Source organism: Branchiostoma belcheri, unplaced genomic scaffold (assembly GCF_001625305.1).
Source record: "Branchiostoma belcheri isolate BF01 breed outbred unplaced genomic scaffold, Haploidv18h27 scaffold7, whole genome shotgun sequence".
NCBI classification, from domain to species: domain Eukaryota; kingdom Metazoa; phylum Chordata; class Leptocardii; order Amphioxiformes; family Branchiostomatidae; genus Branchiostoma; species Branchiostoma belcheri.
In genome coordinates, this window is record NW_017804353.1 from 4,861,329 (window position 1) to 4,888,751 (window position 27,423).

Here is a 27,423-nt window from a genome sequence, read left to right on the forward strand (position 1 = left end):
ATGACATGTGTTCCCTTTAACTGTAATACCACCAATGAACACTGGGTGGCGCTTTTACCACAGAGCATTTCATTGATCACTTCCACTTCACCTTCACTTCATTTGAAGGCTCAGAAAGACAACTTCCCCTCTTAATCATGAGTCTTTACTGTGTATGAGAAAATTTCAATTTCATTTATATAAATCATTGTAGATCCTTATTATTGTTAGATTACGATGTTGTAGCGCACCCCTACAAAGCAAAGTGGCACGGTCCATATTGACTCACAGCGAGGCTGTGGGAATTACATTTCATGCCCGCATTGATTGCCTATTTTCCTTGCGTGTCTCCGTCGGCTCCTCAAGTTTTACCCGCTAGATTTGATTTCCAGCGATGCCCTTTCCCTCCAGGTTACGGCGATGGATCGAACAGAGGACTAGGCAGCTGTACTGATCCGTTCTCTCGGCGATCGGCGGCCCAGACATGGCAGGAGAGGCGGCGGTGGACGGCTGGCTGCTTGTTTCTGGTGAGAGTTTGGCGTTTTTTTTCTGTGCGAGTTGTCAGTTCGGATTTTGTCAGCTGCAGGTCCGAGATGGCTAGCTGATATGTTCTCCATTTAAGGCGGCCCCCAACCGCCTGCCTTCATGTTGGAAGCCCCGGCACGTTGAACTGATTTAGTTCCACGTTAACTGGACCATTAGAGCTAAAATCTACCAAGATTTCTGGCGAGCCTGGCAGATTTGGGGAAAAGTGATCTCCCCGCCGTGTTGAAACAGGTTCTTCCTTTTCAAACGTACTTGAACCAAAGCAGGGACGTATTATTTGGCTTAACTGTTGTGCTTCACACAAAAGCCGTCTGGATATGCCTTTCTACTCTTGTTTACCTACACGATACTGTAACGTTACAGTCAGTGCAACCTCAGAAAAAGCTTTAGAGGGAATATCTGTGTGTTTACAGATTGTGATTGAAACTGACTGAAAATGGGAGGGGGGTTTGCCCTTCATAATTTTCCGCGATCCACGCTCCCCAGGGAGGTAAACTCACCACAAAATATTCATCAGGGAAAAAAAACGCCCTTTCTTCTTCGAATGAATCATAACCCGTGTATAAATTAACTTCGGGACTTTTCCACAAGAACACGAAACCCAGCGGAAGCGAACGCGAGTTTTCCTTACTTTAGAAACCGAACCTTTGGCCCATTTTGTCTCGTGTTTTGTTCATTTTCACGGTGCTCCATTTTGCATTCATTTGTCCCCATTATGTTGCCCGCCAGGCCAGTGGCAGTCTTTGTGCTGTCCAGGACAATAGCACACATAATTCATGATTTTGCCCTCCACCATTTTTTTTTTTTTTTGCTGCGGGACACCACCCCACACTTACACAGTAATCCAACAAAAACACACCCTTTTCCAACTATAACGTTACTTTTACACCCAAAATATTGACCTTTCCTATTGGAACAGTATGTTTCCTGTCGCTGACACCTCTTTAGAGTGAGAGGTTTCCTGTTTCTGGTGCATATCGCTGCTTTTAGAAGTGGTTCTGTGCAGTTTGAAGAGGACAGATGGAGGGTCAGGTGGAACAGTTGACCTCGCGACCTTTTAATGTTTACAAATGACCCAGATAATAACACAGTATACCCAGGAATGGACTGTAAATTTTGTGACCCCACAATAGCTTCGCAAACAGGCCGACTTTGCAACTTTGGCATGTTTAGAGATACCGACTAGGCATATAATGTCACCGTCTTGACGTTCGTCAAATGGTAGGGGGAGATTTTGAGTGGTGGCGCATTGTGCGGGGCCAAACAATGTGAAGTGGGGCTCGCAATCAAAGTCTAGCATGGTCTCTGGCAGACTTTGCTGAACACTCAAGAAGCCATGTTTTTGATACATACATGTATGCTGCAGATATCATTTGCCAAATATTTATCCTTCCAAAATAGATTTTCAACATCAACCATACTGTAAATGTCTACTAATACTCGTACCATTGTTTATATGTACCATTACAGCTGTACAGAATAAAAAAAAGAAGTTTCTATGATAAAATCAGAGGAATCATGCATAAAAAGACTTTAAAAGTATGGTAAAAGAAAAGCAACATTCTCACTAAAAGTTCTGTACTTGACAACAGACAAGGGTTTCATGTATGATGTCAAAAAACTCTGTAATGTAATTTTTCTTCATGGCAACAGCATAAAAATAGATTTGTTGCTGTGGCACTCACAAGTGCAAACAAATCAATCTTCATTTACCAGCGTAGGGGCTTTCTGGCAAATGAAAGTTTGAATGATATTACAGGAAGTTCAAATATTGACCATCACCAATATTTTGAGATATTTGTCATCTATTGCTCTCTATGGTGGTTGTATAGTAGAGGACTGCAGTTAAATGCATCAACGTTACTAGTATTAATTTTCTATGCTGACAAAACCTTTTGTCTTTATGGCTTGCACAGGATTAAGACTGAAGTGTGCTCATAAATCACTGAAAAAGTGGGTGGTTGACCAAAAACAAGAGGGTTAAAATGTAGGCTTTCCAACTATGCTTTGCCCGAAGACAGTCAATACTTGTCATAGCATGGACACCACAATCCATTCTTTTGCTAATAGTCGAATGCAGCTAACAAAGTATTTTTGTACTAAATGTATACTAGTAGTCTGGACATGTACTGACTTATGTTGTCTTACATAACACTACAGCTTTGTCTCCCACTTAGAAAGAATTCAAGCCCTGAGGAATTCTGTGTTGAAAGAACAGTGACCTGATACACTACTTCTGTAGAGAATGTGACTTTTCCTCTTCTGGGGAGTGGTCAGATATTTGGTGTATTTCTGAGGGAATTGTTTCAATTTTTGCTCTCAATCGTACTATTTGTTCTTGTTTCATACACACATGTAACGTTACAATGCCTAGTGGCTACCACACAAACAAGATTTGCAGACAATGTTGCCGTGATGTGCAGAATTGAACTGGTCAGTGATGTATGTGTAATCTGAGTATACTTCTTACATTCAACAAGTCAGCTGTAAAATTTGTGGCTAATTCGACTTCTTTCAAGTGACCAACATTTCACAAAAGGGTCAAGTAGGTGTACCACACAGGTAATCTACACTTGTAAACTGGGTGTGGCGACAAATCGCTTGAATGTATGCTATCTAATGAGTCTCGAGCCTGTCTCTTGCTCAAGGACAACATTATGGATGTTACATTTTATTTTGCAAGGACATAAACAAAGGAGTTTTTTGTTTCCCTGAAATTTAGACCCCATTTACTCTTGGCCCAAAACCTAGAACGGTACACGCGGACGTATGAAAACTGCGCATGTCAAATTTTTCTTGGGTCTTCAATTAGCCTGTTTTGATTTATGTCAAGAACGTACGTTCAGATTGTACGCCAGCCCTTGAGGTAACTAATATACGGTACAATCTAAATGTATATTCTTGACGTTCGTTCATGCAAAAGTACACAGTTTTCTTATTGTAAGTTTTTTGTCTGTGAGTAAATCAGGTCCCAAGTTGATTCTCCTGGCACCACCACAATGATAATAATTATTATTTGAGTCAATTACTATTGTCAAAATGCCTACCTTGTGATGTCAGTTTTCTTTAAAAAATGCGACAAATTATATTATTCATTATAGGGTAACAGCTGTATGGTGTGGGATTTATGTATTTCCAGTGTTCTGAACCAGTTTGTTATAAAGTAACTCCAAACCAGCTGTGCACTGGGACATTTTAATGACCCCAAACGATTATGTAACACACCTGGTCACCAAATAGTTTAGGACCTGATCTGAGAGTGAAAGAGACAAAGGCATATTTTACTGAGAGAGACTTTTATTTTTTTGGCAACTCAGGGATCCAATTGTATGACAATGACATGTTAGTAACTTCATAATGTGCCAGATATACAAAGAAATACTACAAGAAATATTATAATCCGCATTGAAATCAGGAAAAGACTGATACTGATATGCAGGATGATACCATGTCTGTGTGATGTACAACGTTAAAAGGTCCTTTCAGAATCTGGGACATACAAAAACACATTATACACAGACGCCTCCGGCTAGTAACCAAATTTTAGCTGTAATTCAATGTAGAATATTGATTATTACATGATAAGATCTTTATTTGTTTACACTGAGACAGAGATTTATTCGCTGGTTTTCTAATCTGATTTAGGTCAGCGTTCTGTCTGTTACAGCGGAACAAGATAAGGTATTTCTGAAACTGCTGCTGGCAAGACGGCATCTGGGGATCAGGAGTTATAGTAGAAATTTCATTTGTATCAGTGAGATAGGCAGTGTTCAGGTTAGTGCCGGAAGGAGAGGACTCAAGCCCAACTAAATAGGATCTCATGGCCTCTACCAGGCTTTGGGAGGCGGCTGCAAAATGTAGAAATTGGCCAAATTGAGAGATACATACTATAAGGGAGTGGGTCTGCTGGGGAGTACAGTTTGGGTGCAGTTTCTCAAGCCATCTCCTAAAGCCTGGTAGAGGCTAGGATCTCAGGCCACAGTTCTGTTGGTTACAAAAGTACCCTTTACTTGATGAATGACAAGTATTGTCCGAATGTACCCCCACCTATTGCATTTGCAAGCCAAAATCTCCCCATCACTCACCATTAAACTAGATTTGTGAAGAAAAATCACTCGTCACCATTAGTGGCTAGATTTAAAGATCACTGATCATTGGCCGAAACCCAGTCATCTGTGACAGGTATACAGTTGAAATTTCAAACCCTGCAACAAGGCTTTAAAAAATTTTCAAGTCTTCCCTCATTACACATACATGTACAGTAGTGAGAGCTTCCATGCCAGATTACTCAAATTTCGTCGTGCCTGACTTTTATCAGTCACCAATGGTGATTAAATTAGACAAGTCCAGAGTTGACATAATAGTGAGTCACTCTCCTCTCGTGTCGGACGTTGCGACATCCCCCTCCATGCTGCGCCAGTTGTGTTCCCTTCTAATTGAGTTACTACAGGGGCCATCTGGCTCGGATCATCTGTTTCTGCCAGGACACTAGACCTTGGCAGACTGGAAGCCCGTTTATTAGTTCCCTCGGGGTGCGCGTTCTTCTGTTATGGAGACGTGATGCTAGCAACATTCTTCACTACAGCCATCTGATACTAGTAGATGTTGGACGGCTTTTCTATTATGGATCATATCTTAGTACTGCTTTTTCAGCTGTTGGAGATACATTTGTGTTATTATGTGTAACAGCAAACAGAAATTCCTCATTACCAATTGCGGGGGTTAAGCCGTGTTCAGTGTGCGGAAGTAGGGCGGACACACAGGCCGCACCTGCCACAGTCAAAATGGGAACACACGTTTCGGTGTTGTTGACTTGACAGTTGGTATTTGCCCAACATGATTTAATGCCAGAACTGGCAGGATGGGTGTCCTTCACCTTCTTCCTGCCATTACCAGTGCCAAGGTTTTATTTGATATTTTTAATGGTTTTTGTGGTGATCTCTTCTCATAAAATCATGACACTGCGAATTTTCGGTTTTGTGATTTTACTGCACTGCAGAAATATTTCAAACGTGAACTTCAAATGCAGTGAACCCTCCTTTCCCCTTGCCACGCCTGCAAACAATAATAACCATCTCACATTGTTCAAATGAAAGCTCATCTGTGTCGGTAGAATCCATAGTTGTAAATTTCAAGCTTTGTTCCAACACAAGAAGGGAACTCACCATAAATTTTCGGTTGACCTTGTCAACCTTTGTCAGATGTATGATGCAATCGCTGACTTTCCGGAAGTCGGAAGTGTGATGACGTCAGGAGTGCATCAAAAGTGGCGGGAAGACGGAATTTCACATTGATGTTTTTTAAACCAGAAAAGATGTCAATGAAAGAATTGTCAAGTATCTTACAGTATCTTAATTAAACTTGTTGCTTTACTCTGATGTTGCAGATCCCCTGGCCCTGGACTCCTCAACAACAGACCATGTGGAGGAGGAGGATCTGTGGGTCCATCGCTTCTGTGTCGTCATGGAAACAGCCATGTACATCTGCGAGGATGAAGAGGTCAGAAGAACTCTCTAATCTAATTGTTTGGTAAAAACAAAGGAACAAAAACTTAAAGAAACTACAAATGTTGGGGATGAATATGGCAACACAGTCAGTTACATATTATGTAGGACACAGAAATCCCAAAGTGGCTGTTTTCTTTATCAAATTCTTCAATAATCCAACAATGTTCTCATTGGAAAAGCCAGTGTAGAATGGTGAGCAACTCAATGGCTATCCAATAATGAACTCACAAGGGTGTAGTACTTGGTTTTGTTATACATTTATGCCAAGGGAAAATGTGCAGCACAAGCTTAAATGCATATGACTTGAAGTGACTTGAAATATGTTTTTGTTCCTTTGTTTTTCTTGGCACCTACCTCAAATGCCAAGATTGTATCTTGATATCTGGGTTGAAGATTATCCATTGTGCCAAAGAATGTCTGAACTTACATCTAAAATCACAACTGGAGATAAAGACAGTATAGGGTACCACTTCAGCCCACGTTATACAGCATGTTGTGCGATGTTAGAATGTTGTGTTGATGTTGGCATGATGTCTTGATCTTCTCAGAACGCCTCCAAGTTGTCGGAGACTCTCCTGGCCGAGGAGGAGGAAGGTGCAAGTCTCCCGAAGGCGGCACTTCTATCTCCTGATAAACAACGTAAGTCATGTTTCATGCTGCTTGGTACTTACTAAATAGTAATCTCCCCATGGCCTGTTTCCATGTCAGATTTAGTTGGGATCTTTTGCACAGGTTTTGGGCATTGTCTAACACTATGTCATATGCATCCAAATGTCCCTGAAGAAATGCTGTATGTTAAGCATATATATGGAGGACAGTACAGTGCTTTGTGGAGGTTCTTGTTGGCCATCCTTACTTTTTGATCCACCTGCAAGTTTGCCTGTACATACTACAATATTCTACACAATTTGGTCTTGATATCTTTTTAAATTTCTTTGATGGGTTTTCTATCTGTTGTGCTGGTTCCTATTTTGAAAGTTGTCTTGTTTGCGGGATCTCCTCTTGTGCTCTTCCATTGTGATGATAATGGTTGTTGTGGACACCTCATCATGCTCTGAGGAATCTTCCTCCTGAGTACCTATTGTCATAAGTGACAGCAGATTATCACTTAGCAAAATATCAGATCAGTCCAAAAGTACATTTTACGGTTAAAAAATGTACTGGTTCAAAGTGTATTAGGCACATTACTGTTATACATCAGAGTATCTTTACGGAACCAGGCTTTAAAACTTGACCACTTGAGAAGTGATGGTGAATCTGGTAAGCAGTTTTCATCATCTGTTTGCCCATTAGTTCCCACTGTTTGGCCTGGATAGTCAAGGACCAGAAAATATATGGACAAACATGTTGGGAACACTCCAGAAGGCATTTCACAAAGTTTTCATCTGGTACAGTTGTTAACTCAGAGGGAAAACATGTGTAAAGCAATTGCAGTCAGCAGCAGTTATGGTGTGGCGGTCGTTAATTGCTTTGATTCCATATTAGTGTATATCAAAGAAACACATTTGATCTATGAGATTATTACTTTGAGTTTGAGGTGTATGTATGTCAAAGAAATTTTATCATACAAAATCATAACACAGAATTTGAGGGTCTGATGGCAAAAATTATGAAGGCAAAACCAGAGAAAATCTTCTGTAGATTTGTGATCTGTTGGTCCCATTGACATAGCTGAGACATTCTGGTTCCTGACCCTGTTGGTTTAGCAGTGGCATCAGGGCAGGGGGCGTATTTGTGGCATTCTCATTACCCTGGGCACCGCACTGTGGGAACCAAACCGCTACATAACCACCGGGCCAAAACATTTACAAACTTACATGGAAACTAGTTACACTGGATCACAGTCACATTTATCATGTGTAAACGAATTATCACATGGGCTTTTACATGTAGTTGTTTTATCACATGGTCTTTTACAAGTAGTCATGTTATCACATGGTCTTTTACATGTGGTCATGTTATCACATTGTCTTTTACACGTAGTCATGTTATCACATTGTCTTTTACATGTAGTCATGTTATCACAGGCTTTTACATGTATAACACGGCTTTTAGTTTTACACAGTAGTTGTATTATCACATGGGATTTTACACGGTAGTTGTATTATCACATGGGCTGTTAGATGATAGTTGTATTATCACATGGACTTTAAAATGTTAGTTGTATTATCACATGGGCTTTTACTTGGTAGTTGTATTATCACATGGGCTTTTAGATGATAGTTGTATTATCACATGGGCTTTTACACGGTAGTTGTATTATCACATGGGCTTTTAGATGATAGTTGTATTATCACATGGGCATTTACATGGTAGTTGTATTATCACATGGGCTTTTACATGGTAGTTGTATTATCACATGGGCTTTAAGTTGATAGTTGCATTATCACATTGGCTTTTACACGGTAGTTGTAGTATCACATGGGCTTTTACATGGTAGTTGTATTATCACATGGGTATTTACTCAGTAGTTGTATTATCACATAGGCTTTTACATGGTAGTTGTATTATCACATGGGCTTTTACATGGTAGCTGTATTATCACATGGGCTTTAAAATGTTAGTTGTATTATCTAATGGGCTTTTACATGTAGTCATATTATCACATGGGCTTTTCAATATAGTCATGTTATCACGGGCTTTTACATGTATTACACACAGGGCTTTTACACAGTAGTTGTATTATCACATGGGCTTTTACATGGTAGCTGCTTTATCACATGGGGTTTAAAATATTAGTTGTATTATCTCATGGGCTTTTACTCGGTAATTGTATTATCACATGGGCTTTTACACAGTAGGTGCATTTATGGGAAGATAGATGTGCCCAATCAATGAGAAGATGGATCTGTCCAATCAATGCCTGAGTGACATATCCAATGACATCATTAGGACAGCATGTCACACAGTGTCTCTCAATATTCGCATAGATTCAGTGCATTTCACACTGCTATTGAAGGTTTGGTCACTATCTCCTTGTGCTTTTGTAACCATAAGGATGAAACTAGATGCTTACTTAAGTTGGGGAGTCTCAACCCTGGCTCTCAGTTTGACCAGTATTTACATAAAAGGCTCAATTCCTGATCTGATAATTCCTGTGGTATGTTTTGCTTTTAGGAGTTATCGGGACAAGTCTAAAAACATTGTCATCTGTTTGGACATTCTTACAGCAAGAAACGCTTTTTTCTATATTCTTGGAGAAGAGTATTCCCCTTTTCCAATTTTCCTGATTGACTCATAGTTTGTTTACACTACTGTTTTTTTGTTCACAACCTTTAAGTAATTACATGTAGGTGCTTACAAATTATCATTTTATAGACTAACTTGAAGTTGAGCATGAAGTTAAATGATGTTTTGTTCGAGTAATCCCTTGGAAGTTTTAGAAGATTAGTTGTTGAAGGAGAGAATTGAAAGACACCTAAGCGCACCACCATGGAATATGTTTATGTAAAAAGTCCCCTCTGTGATAGCAATCCCACATGGTGACCTCCTCAGCTCACAAAAACATCCCCAGTCTCACACAACCACCCCCCATCTGCTAAAGAGGGGGAAACTTCTCTGCTCAAGGTCGCTGCATGTTTTATATGTAAACATCCAGCCAGTGTTGCCCTGTTTACAAACCCTTACAAGTGTTTCTGGAGCGTGAGACTCAGTGCTGAGGTTTGGTGGGAGGATGTAAAGAAACAGGTGTGCAGTAATTTGTTTGGAAGACCTTTCTCCGTGTCCTGGCTCAAAGTCAACCCACACGGTAATTACAAACACATGTTTTCAAGGACTGTGATATGAGAAAGGCAAGTTCATGCATCAAAGTAGGTTTATCAGGATGGTTTAAGGTTGCATGATTTACATACATGTAGTGACTGGCTGTAATGTTTTACATGTGTACTGGGTATTCCAAGTTTTGAATTGGGGATTACAGAATTGATTAGCGTGAAATTAAGATTAAGCGTTTGGAGGCGCCAAAGTTTGCAAAGTAGCTTTGTTTCATTTCTGTGTGCCAAACTGGGTACAAAAGATGTACAGGGAAGGAAGTGGGATATCACATGTGATTGTATTTTATGTCATGGTAGCCACAAAGGGTCACACTGGTCTTTCCCAATGTCAGTCTCTCAATTTTGCTGACTACTAACCGCGCCTCTGGCAGATCTTAGCAGGATGGCGCCTGACGTCACGGGCGTGTCACTCCACGTAATTCTCTGTGATGAGGCCCAAGACCTCATCACCCCATTACTAGGGCTAATATTTTCTGTCAATGTCACTGTCAGTTCCATCAGATTGATTACACAACTAAGAAAACAATCAATGTAGAAATCTAAAAAAAGTTAAAACATGATGATCATCATGACATCATTGAATACTGGTAAGATACATAAAGTGTACCGGAAAGCCTTAATGCAATTTCTGTTGTGTTTCTTTCCCTTCAGAATATGTCCTTGGATAGACCAAAACAGAGTTTTACAGCAGAGCAAGTATAACCAACACGTTGTTTGTTTATACCCATTCCTTATCACGCGTTTCCATCTTGCACCTTAATGCATTCTGGAAGCTTGCTAATCCACCCATATATCCCTTCTTCCTACATGTTTATAATGGTTGAGCAAGCCCCACAACTCGCAGCCATACACTTAGAACTGTATACATACAAGAATTCCTCGAAATTTCTTTGTTTAATGCAGTGAAAACTGCTTGTATTATAGCTTGGCGTTTTTGCTATTTTTGCCTCAAGCTTGGGTACAGATAATGAGTATGTTTAGGATTGTTGACTGGATGGTTTGTGGGTAGATTAGGTGAAACCTCCCTGTTTCATCTCAAGTTTCCTCCTGTGCTGTAAGTGCTGAATTCCAATATTGCCCAAAGTATGTCAACAGTGTATCCATAGAAGGCTTGGTTGCTTCCCTTGTGAGTAAATGTTACCCTTTGGCAAGTGGCAAGGATTGGTTCTTCCTGCTGGGCGATCAACGCCGGCTAAGGAAAGTCGTGATTTACTCCACAAAACATTCCGCGTTTTGCAAATGTCAGGAGTCGAACCAACAGACATACCTGTCGAACCGGAACCTTTTTGAAAGGCCAGGATAGATTTTAGATATTCTGAAAAGGTACAAATGCTACTTCTGAAAAAAAAAGATAATCTTTCAAGGTGAACTGATTGTAAATAATTTGAACTTCCTTCCATATTCTTTTTTTTTTCATTATTCACATCATTACACATGTTTTTTCTTAAATCTAGGTGTCAAACTTTTTTCCACAGTTCATACCATATAATCTCTCACAGTTCCTTGTGGTTTATCCCCCTGATATTCTTCCGTTTTCTTTTTATGTCTTTACAGATCTTTACAGTCTCCTTTCTTGTTACCTGCATGTCTGAATTTGTCAAAAGTTTGTATTGCAATCATCATGACTGCACGAAGTTGAATGGACTTTGTCTATCATGTTGTTACCTTTCTCCCCAGCCTGTCTGTTGTGTGTCCATTCCTGGGTTCCCAGGTTCCTATCTTAATCCCTTTGTACATGTTTGTGTGTTGTGTTTAATTGCTGTCTCCAGTGAATTCTACATGTGGGTCAAGGAAAACATTTGCTGATCCTCCCAAACAAGATAAGATTCTTCTGACATAAAACGGGCACTTCCACTGGAGATATTCCAACACTACAAGTTCAGCGCTGGTTCAGAGAACTGCGGGATGTCAGTATAAATGCGACAAACCTTGGAAATGTGTCAACTGTGGCTGTCTGCCTTGGTCATATTTATTATGCCCTGTCAGTACAGTTCAGTACTTCCGACTGGATGTAATTTGCCAACAGATGCAACTGATCATGTGTTGCTTACATGTGGAAAACAGGGCCTGACAAAGTACCTTGGTCAGTGTGTAAAACTGTAACAGCAAAGGCTTGTACCAAAGTACAAAATGTATACTGACTGATATCCCACTTGTATGATTTTGATGGATTTTTGATGGAGCAACCAGAAAACTTGATGGAAATGAATTGAATTTATATATTTACTATCATCTTGTCATCAACTAAAAGGTGGCTGCCTGAATGCTGTGCAGCATCACCTAGCCCCCCTTTTGTACATTGCAGCATTGGTCATGATGTCAGCTAGGAACGCTGAGGCCTGCATTTATACTGTCTGCCAACAGGGGGTGCTGCTATAATACAGCTACAGACAATAGTCACTTACTCACTACTCACATTTTCTAAAACAAACCAAAGCATAACATAGCATTTCTAAACAAAATGAACAAAAAGAAAATCACCTACATGTATATTGCCATTTTGTATCTCAAAACTTAATTGTATGATTAATATTGGAGTACCTGATACTTGTAGAGTCAAGAATTTGAAGAAAAGAATTTGTTGCTGTGTACGTTTGTACCACTTTTCCATTGCTGCTGATTCGTTTAATAATTTCTTGGCATATTTGTGGGTGGCCAGACAAGGAATACTCTCTCCATGATTTCTAGATAAGTAGATTTGTCAGACCTGTCAATTGTGACTTCAAGTCAGATAAATACTAACACAGCTGCACCATGAGTTCTCCTCCTGTCTGTCTTCCTTGTTTTCTCTGTAAGCAGCAATGTTCTACTGGTCTAATTGGGCTGTCTAACAGACTGTCCCAGGAGAAAATCCTCCAGACACCTGATGGCCAGGATTGTCCTAGTTTTTATTCACTTGCTTGCATGTTAGAGCCCTGAAGTTTAATTCGTATGGACACTTGAAAAGAACATCATTCTACAGGCTTGCATCACTTCATTACTTGCATATTGATGTCACATCATTTGAAGAGTTTGGAAAATATTCATCTGGAAAAAAAAAGTTCATCTAGAATGAATTTAGTTCAAGGAAAACAAACTTGATATCAAATTCATTTAAAATGTACCTGCATCTACAGGGAATCATTATTGATGTAGATGCTGGTATGTGTTTTCAGAAATAGTGCTAAGTCAGTGAAAGATTTCTTTATTGAATACAATGACATGTGTGGGAATGACCTACATTTTGACTGGGACCTCACCATTTAAAATGTAAAGTGGGTGGGACATCAACAAGACTTTTCATTCTTACACAATTTAACCACAATGCCACCCCTTTACTTTTTTTGTATCCACCCTGTATTGATTATATTGATGTATAAATCCACGCGCTGATGAACCTAGTTCAGCATATCAAACTTTGAATCAAATCTCAGGAAGTAAAACTGGACTATTCCAATTTGTGCCACAGGAACAGACCTTGGCATCAATTGGCCAAAGAATGTGTTATCTGGTATCACCAGTTGAATGTTGTCAATCAAAAAACCAGGCCTGGAGTGTGTCTGCGAGTACCCTATCACAAATGGACTATTCCTAGCAGGGGTGAACAAATTTAGTATTCAAATGCAGACAGGATATTTTGTGTAGTATGCAATAATTTGTAATGTTTAAGTTCTTGTTGTTGCTATTTTAAGATTTCGTCATTTAGATTTGTCTTCTGCTGTTTTGAAATTTAGAATTTCAATGTCTAATGTATTGATAGAGTGGGTGTTATGATAGAAAAACTACCTTCGGTAGAGTGGTATCTTCTGTGTTACCACATGGCCTCCTGACCATTAGCACCTAATCAGTTGAGATGAGATGTCTGCTGGCATGTTCCAAACCACCCTGTGACCTCCTAGTCCTATGATGGTGAAGATCTTCTGACCTTCAGCGATTTCCTTTCATTACCGACAAATTCTCTCACTGACCAAATCTTCACAGCTTGTAAGGTACGTGTTTGTACGTGTATCTTCTTTGTTCAGTTTTATCTTGTTTCTCCCTTCCCCATTTCCTGCAAGGATATTTCCTAAATAAGTCTAGAATGTCCTGCACTCAAACAAATAGTTACACCATGCAGGATTATATAATCTGTCATTAGAGCTGTACTTATCTTTCTCAATTATGTCCTATCCACCTACATTGAAGACAGTCATGCACTGATGTTGGTAGAAAGGCCTTTCTGTTCTCCTTTTGTGATAGAATCAAGATGTGATGTTAAAATGATCCACCCAGAAAGCCTGCCAAATGTCTGTTCCTGGTTATCTTTCTGTAAGTTTTGCATCTGTCTTCTTGGGCCCAACTTCGTTCACATTATGTTTCATGGTATGAAGAGCAAGTTCCTCTACAGTTCCTTGGATATACTAGTAACTATGAGCCCAGTATGCTATGTGCTATGGGGCTGACATCCAGGCTAACCTGACAAAGATTCTACTCACTATAGTCTTCTGCTCTTGTGGTGTGACATAACTCTTGAAGCCATGGATGGATGTTCATGATTTTTAGGGTCCTCTAGAAATTTCTGTATTGTTTCATTCTTTGTGGCTGTACATGTAACTCTTTAGGGAAGTGCGCAATCGCCCACCCTGTACTGTACTGACCATCTTTAGCAACAATGATGTGAAGGAAGTGTTTCCTGTACATGACGTACATGATCTATAGGTTCAATGTTCCTGCCAACTATGTGGTGGGTATTACACAGTGGGTCAAGAAGGAGTTTTTATTACTGGCTATATCGCTGAACAACCTTTTTTCTGTAACACCCATTTTTCATTGTTACAATTATATACCTGAAGTACCTATACGAGCTACAACACTATTTGAACAGAAGGTTTTTCTATCAGGATTTTGTTTGACGATTATTGAAAACACAGATTTCTTCTGATTCCCAAACCCCCCATCATGCCCTCAGCATGGAGTCAGGATGTCAGAAAGTGCCTTATCTGGAAGTCCTGCTGTCAGACAGAGATGGTATCTGGTAGACAGGGCTGAAGGTCTTGGTACAACTCCAGGGAAGAAATTATCTTGTTTCAAAAGTCCCAAAAGTATGGGCTGCTCAGTCAGATACATGTACATAAAAATTTATATGAATAAAAAGGGTGTCATTTAGTAAGAAGTATTTTAATCTTGAATAGATTCTGACAATTTGACTAAACTGGCAACTACTTAACACTTACAGAGGCAAGAACAACCTCTGGTGTATTAAAGCCACTCTATGTAGTTTTTTGACAATACAAAAAGTATATTTTTCATTCTTTTCTTTACATAGTACATTGACTTAACCCTTTAGTATTCCAAAATTATACTCCGCAACAAAAAATACAACATCCTTGCTCCTTATAAGCTTAGAAAACTGTGAATGATCTTCTATTCAACCTCTGGCCACACCAGGCCACACCGTACATATGGTATTGCCCACTGCCAGTGGTTTGACCTACATCCCAGTGGGGTGTCAGTTGATAGCTTACCAGTTTCTGAAATACCTAATCGTTTACCAGATCTTTTATCTCTTTTGAAGGGATGATGACCACAGTTTATTCATGCCCAACAAAATACGCCAAGTTGATAATTATATTCCACCTCATGTGAAAGATATGAGTGTTTTTCTAAGGAGGCTATATCTTGTCACATGTGCCCCTGTCAATCAAGCCTGGCATGCCCGGGCCAATTAGTCACCCTAGGGGGCAACCCCTGTATGTTGTTGTTGTTGTCCTCAGAGCAAACCGGTGGCACCGGGTACTGAGCAAGGATTGTTTGAACGGACAAAATATACGTAAAAAATGTGAAATAATGACACAAATGTGTTGAAAAGTGATAGTAACTGTTAATAACACTGAAATTTAGTATAATCAGAATATTCCAAATTTTTGCGCAAAAAACTACATAGAGTGCCTTTAAAGAACTACTAACGAGTAATAATGGACATACATACATGTACATGTACATTCTCATTACATAGTTTTATTTTCACAATTGGTCAAAAGGAATTGTAAACTTTTAGAGTTCATTTGGGTGTACACCTGTAGTACCTGTACCTGTACTTTCACTGTGACGTCTCCAATGTTTGTGGTTTAACACAATGACTCAGCAGGCTATTCATTACCCCCGTGTGTGTATGTACACAAGACTGCTACGTCAACCTGCCCATTGTCTGTCTGCCGGGTCAGGTCACAACTATTCTTGTCTCCTTTTGGTCATGTAAGGGGATTGTGGTCTTCCTGGTTTGCCTGGAGCTATGTACTATGTACAGGAAGTTGTACACCAATGTTGTGTTGTGTAACCCCCACCGTCTCTGACTGTACTGTGGATTTTGTAAGAAGTCATTAATGTTTTATCAGAACTGACTTCCGGACCAATAAAGGTGGAATTGGCCATGGTGAAGTGCACATAGCAACTTTTTGTGTATCAGCATTACAACAGTGTTAACATTACTTTTGTTGGAACTAACTGGTTTTTACAGTGAACTATTTTTGGTATGTACACAGACTATATATATATTGATCTCAGTCTTACAATAGATATAGGGTAAGGTTCAACAAATCATAATTGCAGTAATATATATTGCCTATGGGCATATGAGAAAGCAAACAATTCACCTGAACAGGTAACACAAAAAGCTGGGCAGGAAGTCCCATATAAGGCATGTTACACACCTGACTCAACAGACAGGTGAGGTACTTCCTTTGACACAGCACAAAACTTCCAGGACTAAGAACAAATAATGTCACTTCAGTTATTACATGTTAGAATATGGAAAGTACATGGTTGGTCAAGAAGAAACCCTGATGGTTGGAATAATGAGTTAGCAGGGAGAGAGAAGACCACCCAAAGGGAGAAGTAGAGAGAGGGAGAGAAACGGAAAGCTGAACTGTGCTTTGAACTCTTTTGGCTGCTGGTCTAGCAGGCTTCCTGGCAGCTATACTTTACCACATCATGGGAAACCAATGCCATAAAGTTAAAGGCAAGTTGGCACACTTTTTATCTCACATTTCTAAGATAACTTTTATGTTTTTCTGTGTCTCATTATGATAAAATACACAGGATTTTTTTGCTTCTAGATAAGTCTACAAAGCTTCCTGGTGAGAATAGCTTCCAGATGTAATAAGAAATCCTCAAAGATAGGAACTTTGGAAACATGTACATAATCTAGGAGCACTTTAGCCATGTATTCAACTATTTCTCTTAATATGTTTATCAAAGACATTTGTAATATCAAACTTTTGAACGTGTACTTGTAAACCAGACGTCACAATGGTTTGTATAATTGACATCGTTTGTTGAGGGTGTCTGGTCAAAGGCTGGTTCAATGTTTTCACTTAGGAAATCCCTGGGTGCTAATATAGCTGCCATGAAAGTCTGACCTTTTACAGCCTTCACATTTGTCCAATTGTCGCCATCTGTTACTGTTAACCTCGCTAACTAGGGCTTCGTGACCAACATAATTCAAGTTTGAACTGAAGGAGTAGAATTTTTGTTGGTCGCAAACCTGTTGCCATGGTCTGAAAAAAATGATTCTACAGCTACTAGCTTGATTGAGTTTTGAATGAGGAAGGCTTAACATGCACATTAGTACTGAGATAAGTTCTTAGCATTGAGTCATAGACAGTGTTCCTCTGGCTGGTATTTTCTGTTCTTCTAATTCTATATTCCAAAATCACCTAATAAGAATGATATTGTATTAAAAAGAAGAACTTCGTACCAAGTTATCTATTATATTTGAACTCATGCTGCCATCAAAAGAAACTTGAGTCTTGTTTATAGTTCCGGCTAGCTTGATAAAAATCCCTTGACAGTAGGTTATATATATTGGTCTTACAGGAAGTTCACAGTGGTAACAGTGTCTCTGTTTTATAGCAAAGGCTGTATCTGGTATTTGTATCTTTCCTCTTATCCCTCAAAGCGTCCATTTAGAAACAGTTACTTGTGTTTGACATCAGAATGGTGGAGTGTTTTGGTCATATAACATGAAAACAAGGGCAGAGTTCCCAAACAATCCAGCCAGTTGACCCAGAAAGAAAGCGTTAGTCACAGTTGTTTAGAGGAGTGAGATGTGGAACATACAGGATGACAAGTCAGGAACACAACATTGCAAGACATGCCATCAGTGTTCTACAAGTACGACCACTGTTCAACTCCAAAGCTGCAAAGAGAAACAAAACAAGAGCTTTATGGTTTGATCAGAGTTTCTCATACAGCCTATTTATGTGTAGCAAGTAATTTTTAGTCCAACTGAATAATGTTGTCACAAAGACTTTTCAACAACATATGAAAGAAATTCGAAAAGAAGATCAGAAACAACTCACAATTGCTTCAAGGACAGTGTTTTTTTGCTATGATTTGTTATGTTTTTTTATGCTGTCAAAATCTTATGAAGTGTTTGTTGACTGTCTTGTGCTGTAGGGGTCATTGACCTATTTCACCAACAGAGAAACACACAAAACATACAGGAATGCATTGATGATTGGTATGTCTTACAAATCAGTATACCAACTTAACCCTAGAACAAATATCTGTATTTTTGTTACACTTTTATAATCACTCTATGGAAGTTACATCTTATTCAACTATAATACACCCCTTCAGGTCTTCCGTTTTGGAATCTAAAGCACAAAAAAGTAGAAAAACAAGTACACTATACAGTAACACATATTTTTCAAAGCTTACCTTTTTTTCTTGCCATTTTCCATCACCTTGCCTTTGTGATAAGTGTTTACCCACTAAAGCTCACATTTGTGTACGAACTATGTGACCCAGAAAACCAGATTGTTATTCAGTGCCCTTTGGGACAAACCAAAAGAGGTCACGAGGATGTGAAGTTACATAAAACTATGAATGAAGATATGACTAAAACAGTCTATGATAAAGTTGACAGCAAAAAATGGAAGGCAATTTGAAAATAGCTTTCCCTCTTTATCCCTAAAATTTTGATTAAATGACATCCTCTTTCTTCTCCTCAATTGTCCTTCCTGGTGCGTAGCAACAAAGGCATCTGCTTTTGTTTGTTCCAGGATGATGTGAAAGACTTTTCAAAGAGGATGCAGATACAATACAGACTTCCTTGTCTTCTTTTATTTATTCATTTTCTATGCATTCTTGGAAGCTACGTGGAAGGAAAAGCCTTTATGTGGAATTTGACCATGTCACAATTTTTATTCAGTACGTTCCCACACCATCCTTCCTGAAGAGAACAAGGTATAAGACAAATTATCAAGCACCAAATAAAACAACTTGGACCCAGGGTTTGAAGAAAGACTGTGCAGGATCATAGGAACTTGTGGGAATGTAGGTGCTTTTTTTCTTTTCAAGTTATGGTTCTATTTCGTGATATTTGCCCGCTTCTATACGTAAGGATAGGGGATGAGTGGTGATGATGATATTTTCCCCCATCAGGACACCTGTAGGATCTCTTCCATCTATACCATCTGTGGTGCAGTATAATTTACTGGAAGCTGTAAGCATAAAACCATTAACGAGAGTCCGTGGTGGGGACTTTGTGTTATTTCCTTTGTGGAAGCAGTATATCAGTTCCCCATCATTGGCACCATGATAATCCTGGGACTCAGGATGTGGGCTGTTGAACAGTAGGGAGTCAGGAAACATAAACTGTACATACTTTGTGTCTGTCAAGGTTCTTACTGTCAGTTTGGCTGTGACCAAGGATATTGTAGGATAGTACGTATACGATGTTGTACTTACGTACGTATGCGTCCTTAGTATCTCAGATTGCATAAGCTTTACGTAATACTAGGCAAGAATACTGGTACAATAACCCTGAATAGTTATCAAACACTCAATGCCACAGTAACTACTATTGAGGATAATTGAAATAATTGTTGTTCATCTGGCAGCGTACATGCATTTGTTAAAACATCATTTTTGGCATTTGTTGTTTGAAAACAGAAATTTATTAGAATGGGTGAATCTTAGCAGAATGGCAGGTGATGTTCAGTTTCGTATATACTATCAGTTCAGCATAGTATTACGTTGTTTGCAGCACAAACTTGTCATTCCAGGAATCCTCGAAGCTAAAATGGAAATGGTTTTCTTTTAATAATTGAAATAATAGGGAATATGGATTCAGAAATGTGTTGATTGCTCCTCTTCTGAAATTTTCAAATAAAAGAGCCTAGCTGCCAGCTGTTGGATTGAGTAGGACTTGAACTTTCCTGGTCAGGTTTCAGGTAAAATGTAAAACAGACCACAAAAGCAGTCAGTAAAAGTGTTGGAGTACACAGATGGGGGAGGGCTGGGAGATTTAACACCCTGATGATAATGGGAAACATTAGTCTAGACAAAAGCACAGCTTTGGCTCATTTGTCACACCCCCTATAAGGGGTAATGTGATATTGAAAGACTCCCTCAGTTTTTCCCATAGTAACAGACCACTGATTGTGTGCCTCTTCTCTGATCTAGAAAAACAGATAATTCCTTCCACATGACCAGGAAAGCAGTAATTAAAACCCACAGTCAAATGGCATGGGAAATATGTAAGTAAGCTCTATAATTCTGCTTTCAGTTCCTATTTCTAAGAACAGTATCTTGTATCTCTCATATGGCATATTTTGCCATTACAGAAGTTTCATCATAATAATAGGCGTAAGCTGGTATTCAATATGTGTGAAAAATATTTCACACTCCTCTTGTAAACAGGTGTTTATTTGGATGGCATGGGAGGTGGTTATACAAATGTATTGAGGAATGTACTGTGAAATATTTAATTACACGGCTCCTTATGCTCAGTTTCACTTCCAGCATTCCTCTTTGGCATGATGTCGATCCCATATTACTTACACTTTCATACCTCTTTGCCATTCAAGACACGTACTTGTCAAAATGATCAGATGGATCAGATGTTTGTATCATGTAGTAGTCTTACCCAGAACTAATGTCCTGTTATTCGCTTTTCCATACCAGAAATCTAATTTCTTTTCTTGGGAAACAATATTGTCTCATCGCACAGTTATGCAGACATATAGCATAAGATATGCACGTTGTGACCTATATTTCTGCAGAGTACCATGTAAATGATACCCTTTTTGATCCCTTAGGTAACTCTTTTCCCTTGGGTTCTGAAATTTGAATTGAAACAGTAATAGTGGCCTTCATCATACATGTGACAATGTACGCATGTATACAACATGTATTTTATACTTTTGTAGCTTTTGTGATATGGTTTATTGCTTGGTGATTTAGACTAGTATCTATGTGAATAGGGTCTGAATATTCTAGCATTGGGATCTTCAGTAATCATACCTTCAGGCTAATGAATATTTTATATATTTAAATAAGAATATTTCATCGCTGGTTGAAAGAAGTAGAATTTGAGATTCTTGCAGGTCAGCTGAAGTATTCAACACCATAAGATATCCAGAAAACGAAGAGTCAACTGTTACAGATAGCATCTGCCCTCTTTCATCAGTGACCGAAAAATTACTCTATCATGATCATCAATGACTTTAGCCTGGATGCCAGACCCAAAGCACACTGGACACAAAATATCTCAGTGTGCAAGATATTTTGTGTCCAGTGTGCTTTGGGTCTGGCATCCAGGCTACAATGACTTGGAAATCATTTCTCAGTCACTGGTGAAAGATAGTAGATGCTTTTTGAAACCTCTGACTCTTCAAAGAATGTATCCAGTTGCTTGATTTTATTTTGTAATACGTAATGTCTAACCTTCATGGAGAAATAGTACACTTTGTCTTGTCATGAAGTGATTCACGTACTTCCTGTTTTGCCAAGGGAAGTCTTGGTTATGAAAACAAATAGATAGGATATAATTGGCTGTGGGAAAATATTAGAGGCAGCTCTAAATGAAAGATTGTTTCCAGTTCATTCATAATTCTGTGAAAACGATGATGATAATGACAACATTTAATTGGAACTCATTGTGATATATAAACCAATCAAATAATATAAACCAATACAATCTTATTTTTCATTTCTAAAATGATTGGAAAATTGATCATGGGTCTTTACTACTTCTCTATTAGTCTATACCTCTACATCTACCTAACCCCCTTGATTTGGAAAAAGAAGGCCTATAATACTATAATAGACCAGTTCTTTTACCTGGCTCCCCTTCTGTCTTGTGGCATTGTCCTGTGTAATCACTAAATCAGTATGCAAATGAGCCTGCCCACTTTCTCCCAATCATCCAATCAGAGGGCTAGAATGCCCCCACTTGATTGATGGCTGCTTACATGTTGAGGTCACGCTTGAATGGCAGCCAGTTGTAGGAAACATAATAGCCGCTGAGGATTGTCTGAATGCTGGGCTACAAGAGGCCGGGCGAAACCTCCACCACTCCCCTAACCGTTTTCACTGCAATTTTGAATGTAGCACAGTTTTTGCTCAGCTTTCCCTGCTGGAACTCTGAAGTTTGGAATATCACTCCAGTCCAGTTGGATAACCTTGCAGCGTTTTGGTGAGTAGGATCGCCTGCTGTATGTTTTATGTATGGACCCATGTGTGAGGCCGGTAATGTTATACATGTGGAACATACAGGGAGTGTAAAACCATACCCTCCCCCTCTAGGTGGTGAAAGTGTCCCTTTTCTAGTTAACAGAATAAGTAGAAGTAGGGAAAAGGAGATTACAGTTCTTTGGATACAGGAAGGAAACTTGTAGCCTGGATAGTGTTTCTGTGTGTGTGGTTCCTGTCTTACCATTAGCGGTGGCAATCAGGTAGTACCGTTGTTTGACTGATCATTTTTGAGGGAGACCCTGGGGTTATAATGTCTTTCTGGAAGAGTGATCAGGATTTGAGGGGTGTGTTTTCTTTTGCCGCCTGAGCATAACGGGCACTTCTCCTGTGTGAGCATCCTGTTTGATTGTTGTGAGTGACAATCCCTGATCAACTGTCCGAACACGGCCGATTGTTTGTGCTTGGAAAACGAACTGTTGTCTAACAGTGGTCTGTCCGTCCGTCCGAAGTCTGCCCCAAGCTTGTTCATGAAATACATTTTTGTACGAAAACAGCTTTTCAGGTGAAAAAGGCATGCTGGTATCCTGGTTTGCAGACAAACCATTTGGGGGGCAAATGGTGTGTACTTTTCCAGTTGTACATTAATGGGAAAAACATCAGACCAGAATCGTTGTAGCAAACACACTTAAACCCTGTGTATGTGCAGACTCTGTTGTGCTATAAGGGGGTATTGGAATGTCAACAAGTAGGCTGAGCTGTTGTTAATGGTTAGAGTTACAGTATTGGTCACGGGTGTGCGGTTTGTAAGGTTGAATCCATGGTCAGTGCAGACAACTGATTTCTAACATCAGGACAATACTTTGTGGTTAAACTTTTATAGAGTTCCAAAATGATGCATCAGTGAGTCATAGTGTTTACAAACATGAGAGAGTTCAGAGGTGCTTCACAGAAACCAGACCTTTTCCTGCCTTCTGTTGTATTAACTTATAGCATTTTACAGAAGGAAGCTGAGAGAGTCAGCTGACAAAATATACTAACCACATGTGAAAAATTTTCCAAGGGTATTTTTGTGTATAACGTTTTCTGTCTGGATCCAAACTATCTCAGTGCTATCAGTCAGCGAGAACATTTTAGCAATTATTTACAGTAGCCAATCAAAACATGTCTTGACAGATGAGATTAAGGAGAAGAATGGTGTTTTCCTGGACCAGGGTTTCCTATCTTCCACCCTGCCTCCATGTTATTGTTAGCTATTGCTTTGCTTACAAACTTTCAGTGGAAGATAATCTTCCTGCAATAACATGTTTTTCTTCTTCTATTGTTATGTGTAAGTTGCGTACATTGTACAAAACTAGATAATGTGCTGCTGCTATGAATTACACATAGGACGTATCCTCTAACTTTTTACTAGTCTCTTTCTCTGTCAGAATTTTCTTGATGGCTGGTAGGAAGTAACCTTACAATGACCTTCCTTTGAAGTACGCATTTCCCTCAGTTCCAGGGAAAGAAGTGATTGACCTTAGCCTGGGTAACATCCTGCTTGGCTTTAGCCACTGTCATAATTTGAGGACGTGATCCTAACCAGGATGGTGTCCAGGCTAACAGAATAATCTGCTTGGTGAAATAGATTGTTTTCTTTTACCAGTGAGATTTATATGAGAAGAAAATGTATAGCAGAGTATTTGAAAATAAAGGTCACTTGCTGTTCTGTCATTTTTAGATATACTGTACACGGATAGTGTTAAATTTGTAGTGGTCCAATATTTATCACAGTTTATCTATGAAACATTGGAAATAGAAGAGATTATCTTGCTTATTGTGGGAGAAATATCATGAACTACAAAACTTTGTAGTGTGATAGACATGTGCTATACGCTGTTAGCACTTGGATTTTGTATTTAAAATTTACGTACCCCCCTCCCCATACTTATTGAGGTTGGCAGATCACCCTGTAACAACAGGCATTCCTCCCAGGCCAGGAACTATGCAACGAAACAGCTGCCAGGCCATTTTTGGCGACTGCCTACGAGTGAGCCTTTCTACTTAGCACGATGTCCCGCAGTTCAAAGGTCGCTGTGATGCCCTAAACTATCTTTATCACTCGGGGTTTTATTGGAGCACTTGAAACATGTGAGGTACTATTTCATTTTTGCTCCATATAAGTTTGAGATGTTGTTGTTGACTTTGTCTGGGTTTCTAAGGCTTCGTTATCTTCGCAGTCACTTTTATGTCCGGCTAAAGGGAAGGATTTTTCGCTCCGTAAATTTAAGTGTTCGCAGATGTCACGGCAAGGGCTGAAGGTCCCGAGGAAATATTTGGATTTGCAAACCATGAATTTTTCTGCCCTGCGCAAGTCTGGCTGCAAGGAATTTGTTTTCTGTGATAACATAGAGGTGATGCAGGGTTGAGGATCCTCGTTATTTCAAACAGGTGTATTAAAGTGCCTGTGGCTTGTGGTGAAGACGACTGACATTTTGGCTTCTATGTTTAGAGTAGCAACCAGCAGTGTTTAGAAGAGAGACCTGTCTTGGCAGCCCTGAAAATTTTTCTGATGTCTATATACAAGAGAACATTTCAGTGACACAGAACTTCTGTGCTATTCAGAGTTTCCTAATTGAAATGCTGTACGTGCATGCAGACAATCTTTAATCTAACACACAAACAGGGCAATCTAGATATCTGTCTGCCTGTAATTGTTATGATAACATGTGTCATCACCAAAGATAAGAATTGAAAGCAGCAACTTTGAGACTAGCAAATACTACAGCATGTACATTCTTGCCATGTACACATTGAGGATAACTATGTTTTCTCATAGTAGTGTTTGTAGATGTACTGTAAGTTCATTTTGCTGAGTTAGATGCAGAGTCAGCCGTTGCATGTTGTTACTCCGTGAAGGAGGTCAGGACCTCCGGACGGAGTGTTGTAATCGGCTGATTTTTCATGTTCGCAGTCAAAACACTGGGTTCTCTTCGTGTAATCGGCACGCAATTTTATACGCCGTCTGCGGGCATGCCCGTGTTGATGCACGAATGTGTATTTTTGCCGTTGCTGCTTTCGCGGTCAAATGTAATATCGCAGACGCACCCCTACAATTACGAGGCGAATTGGAACGGTCCAGAAAAACGCGTTGTTTGGAATAGCGGGGGGGGAGTTAAAAGTTCATGCAGATACGGGGTGGTTTTTATAAGTGGTTCCAGATGTTTTTGCCCATGGTTAAGAGATGCCAAGTTTTTTGGAAGATGTTCGCAGCCAAAACGCATTCTGCCGTACGTCGCATATCTGTGTAATTTCGCATGTGGTGTTGCATTATGTCCGGGATGATGCACGTCTTTTTATTTTTACCGTAGCTGTTTTGATATTGGAGTAAATGGTTATTTTCGAAACATCCCTACTTTTACAATCCTGTGGAATAGACCGTAGGTTTAGGCAGTTGTCTGGTAGCAGAGGTACTGTAAGCAGATATCCTGGTTATCTGGCCGGCGGTAGTAACACTCGCGGTGCTTACCGCCACTGTTGCTGGAATTTGGCTTGTTCCAGGCGCGCTTAATTAGGTACAGGCACCGTAAGACGGTGGGGCTGTCTTTGTTACTAGACACGACCATGATAGTCCGATCTTTATGTGAATGCAATGATTGTGTGTGTGTAATTAAAATGAAGTTAGAACTTGAAGCACAGTATCTTTACACGCCCTGGGAGCAGTAATGGATTTAGCTCTTTGTATGTTTTATGCTTGTGACGCGCCCTCATTGTATTAACCCACGCTCCTCCGCAGCGTCCGCTAGCGCGCTATAATTAAATCCACATCTGGGCGCGCGGCGGGGTCCCAGAGCAACACAGTGCGGAAGCATTAGCGTGTATTTGTGTCCTGGGCCGAGAACGCATTTTGCGCAAAGCATGCTGGGTAGCAGAGTGAACTGTCCTGGGGACGAGAGTTTGTGGCGCGGGCGGAGAATGCCAAAACTCCCTCCGTGGCTAAGTTCCTTCCGCGACTAACTCCCTTCTGGGCAAATGTAGAGGGATAACGGTACACCCTCATAGCGTCACCAAATGAGGTACTTTGTAAAGGTCCGTTTCATTTGGTATATATTACCATTGTGACAGCATTTTATACCCCAAAATAGGAATCTTGCGTCTTGTTTTAGGTCCCGATAGTAGAAAGAATGCAGTGTACATGTATTCAGATGGCCGCCGTGTAACGTTACGTACTAGCGAGCGCGCACGACAATACCGCCAGAGTAGAGTAGGTTATCCTAACCCTTTAGATAGCGCAAAGAAAACAAAAACGACAGATTTGCATTAAAGAAAGTTTATTTTCCATAGCCTGGGCTAAGCCACGATCTATAACCTATGGCTTCTCCACGGGCGCTGGGGACGAGCGTGGTATTAACCGTTGCCTAATTATAATGTCTGCACAGTAGGTCTGGCGTTGACGCTTGGGATTTTGTTGAAATATATAAAACTTCACGGAGAATTGTCGCCTATGGCTTCTTGTTTTTGTTTAGAAGGGCTAGCCTGTCACATTCAGCAGCTTGTGTCCATGTGGACCTGTCTTCAGCATAAGGATGGACCGGAAGTTATGTCTTACCCTGCAGGGCAGTCAATATTTGTTGAGTGGAGTTGACGTAATTGGGATCTCCCTACCATGAGTAAACGATACCCCTGGTACAGCCTGAATATATCCAGCACGTCGGCAGAACGTACTGCGCCTGCGCAGAACCTGTATTTTCACGATTTTCGGTGGATTTTTGGTCAACGTTGCATCAGAATTTTGCCTGTTGCAGAGGATATCTTTTCCTACATAACATTTGGAAACTACAGACGAGATGTTAACCTTATATGTGAGAATACGACCTTATATGAGACGTTCTGCCGAAGTGCTATGTACAATACATTACGAGTTTCGCGCAGGTGCAGTGCATTCTGCCGACGTGCTAATATACCCCTGTCTCCTAGTGCAATCCCTACCAATCATTGTTACTTGGTAGTATTGACCAGAAAAAGTCAGAGATACTAGAACATAGGAAGGGGCTATGTTAGTAGTAGTTTGTGAGCAAGGAAAGCTTCTTAAGGCCAGGTAATCATGCCAATTTCTCAAATGTTGGTAATTAAATTATTGGGTAGTCAAGAAATATTGTTTGATGATAGACATGATGATCATGGTACCAGAAAAATGT

The 27,423-nt window shown here is 39.8% G+C and overlaps 1 protein-coding gene across 4 annotated transcripts in view; it reads left to right on the forward strand.

Annotated features, from left to right (window-relative positions):
* The first annotated feature begins 269 nt into the window (after nt 1-269).
* The window catches only part of LOC109484449 (ras GTPase-activating protein nGAP-like), a 64,786-nt gene continuing 37,632 nt past the window's right edge, over nt 270-27,423 (forward strand). For 2 of the 4 annotated variants that reach the window (XM_019787704.1, XM_019787711.1), the window contains exons 1-3: nt 270-506; nt 5,912-6,024; nt 6,581-6,671. In XM_019787704.1, coding sequence (XP_019643263.1) covers nt 464-506; nt 5,912-6,024; nt 6,581-6,671 — 247 coding nt within the window. In that variant the 5' untranslated portion in view covers nt 270-463. Of the gene's footprint in view, nt 507-5,911; nt 6,025-6,580; nt 6,672-16,494; nt 16,782-22,028; nt 22,248-27,423 lie in introns of those variants that run through there. The other 2 variants (XM_019787707.1, XM_019787709.1) reach the window with 2 other exon arrangements.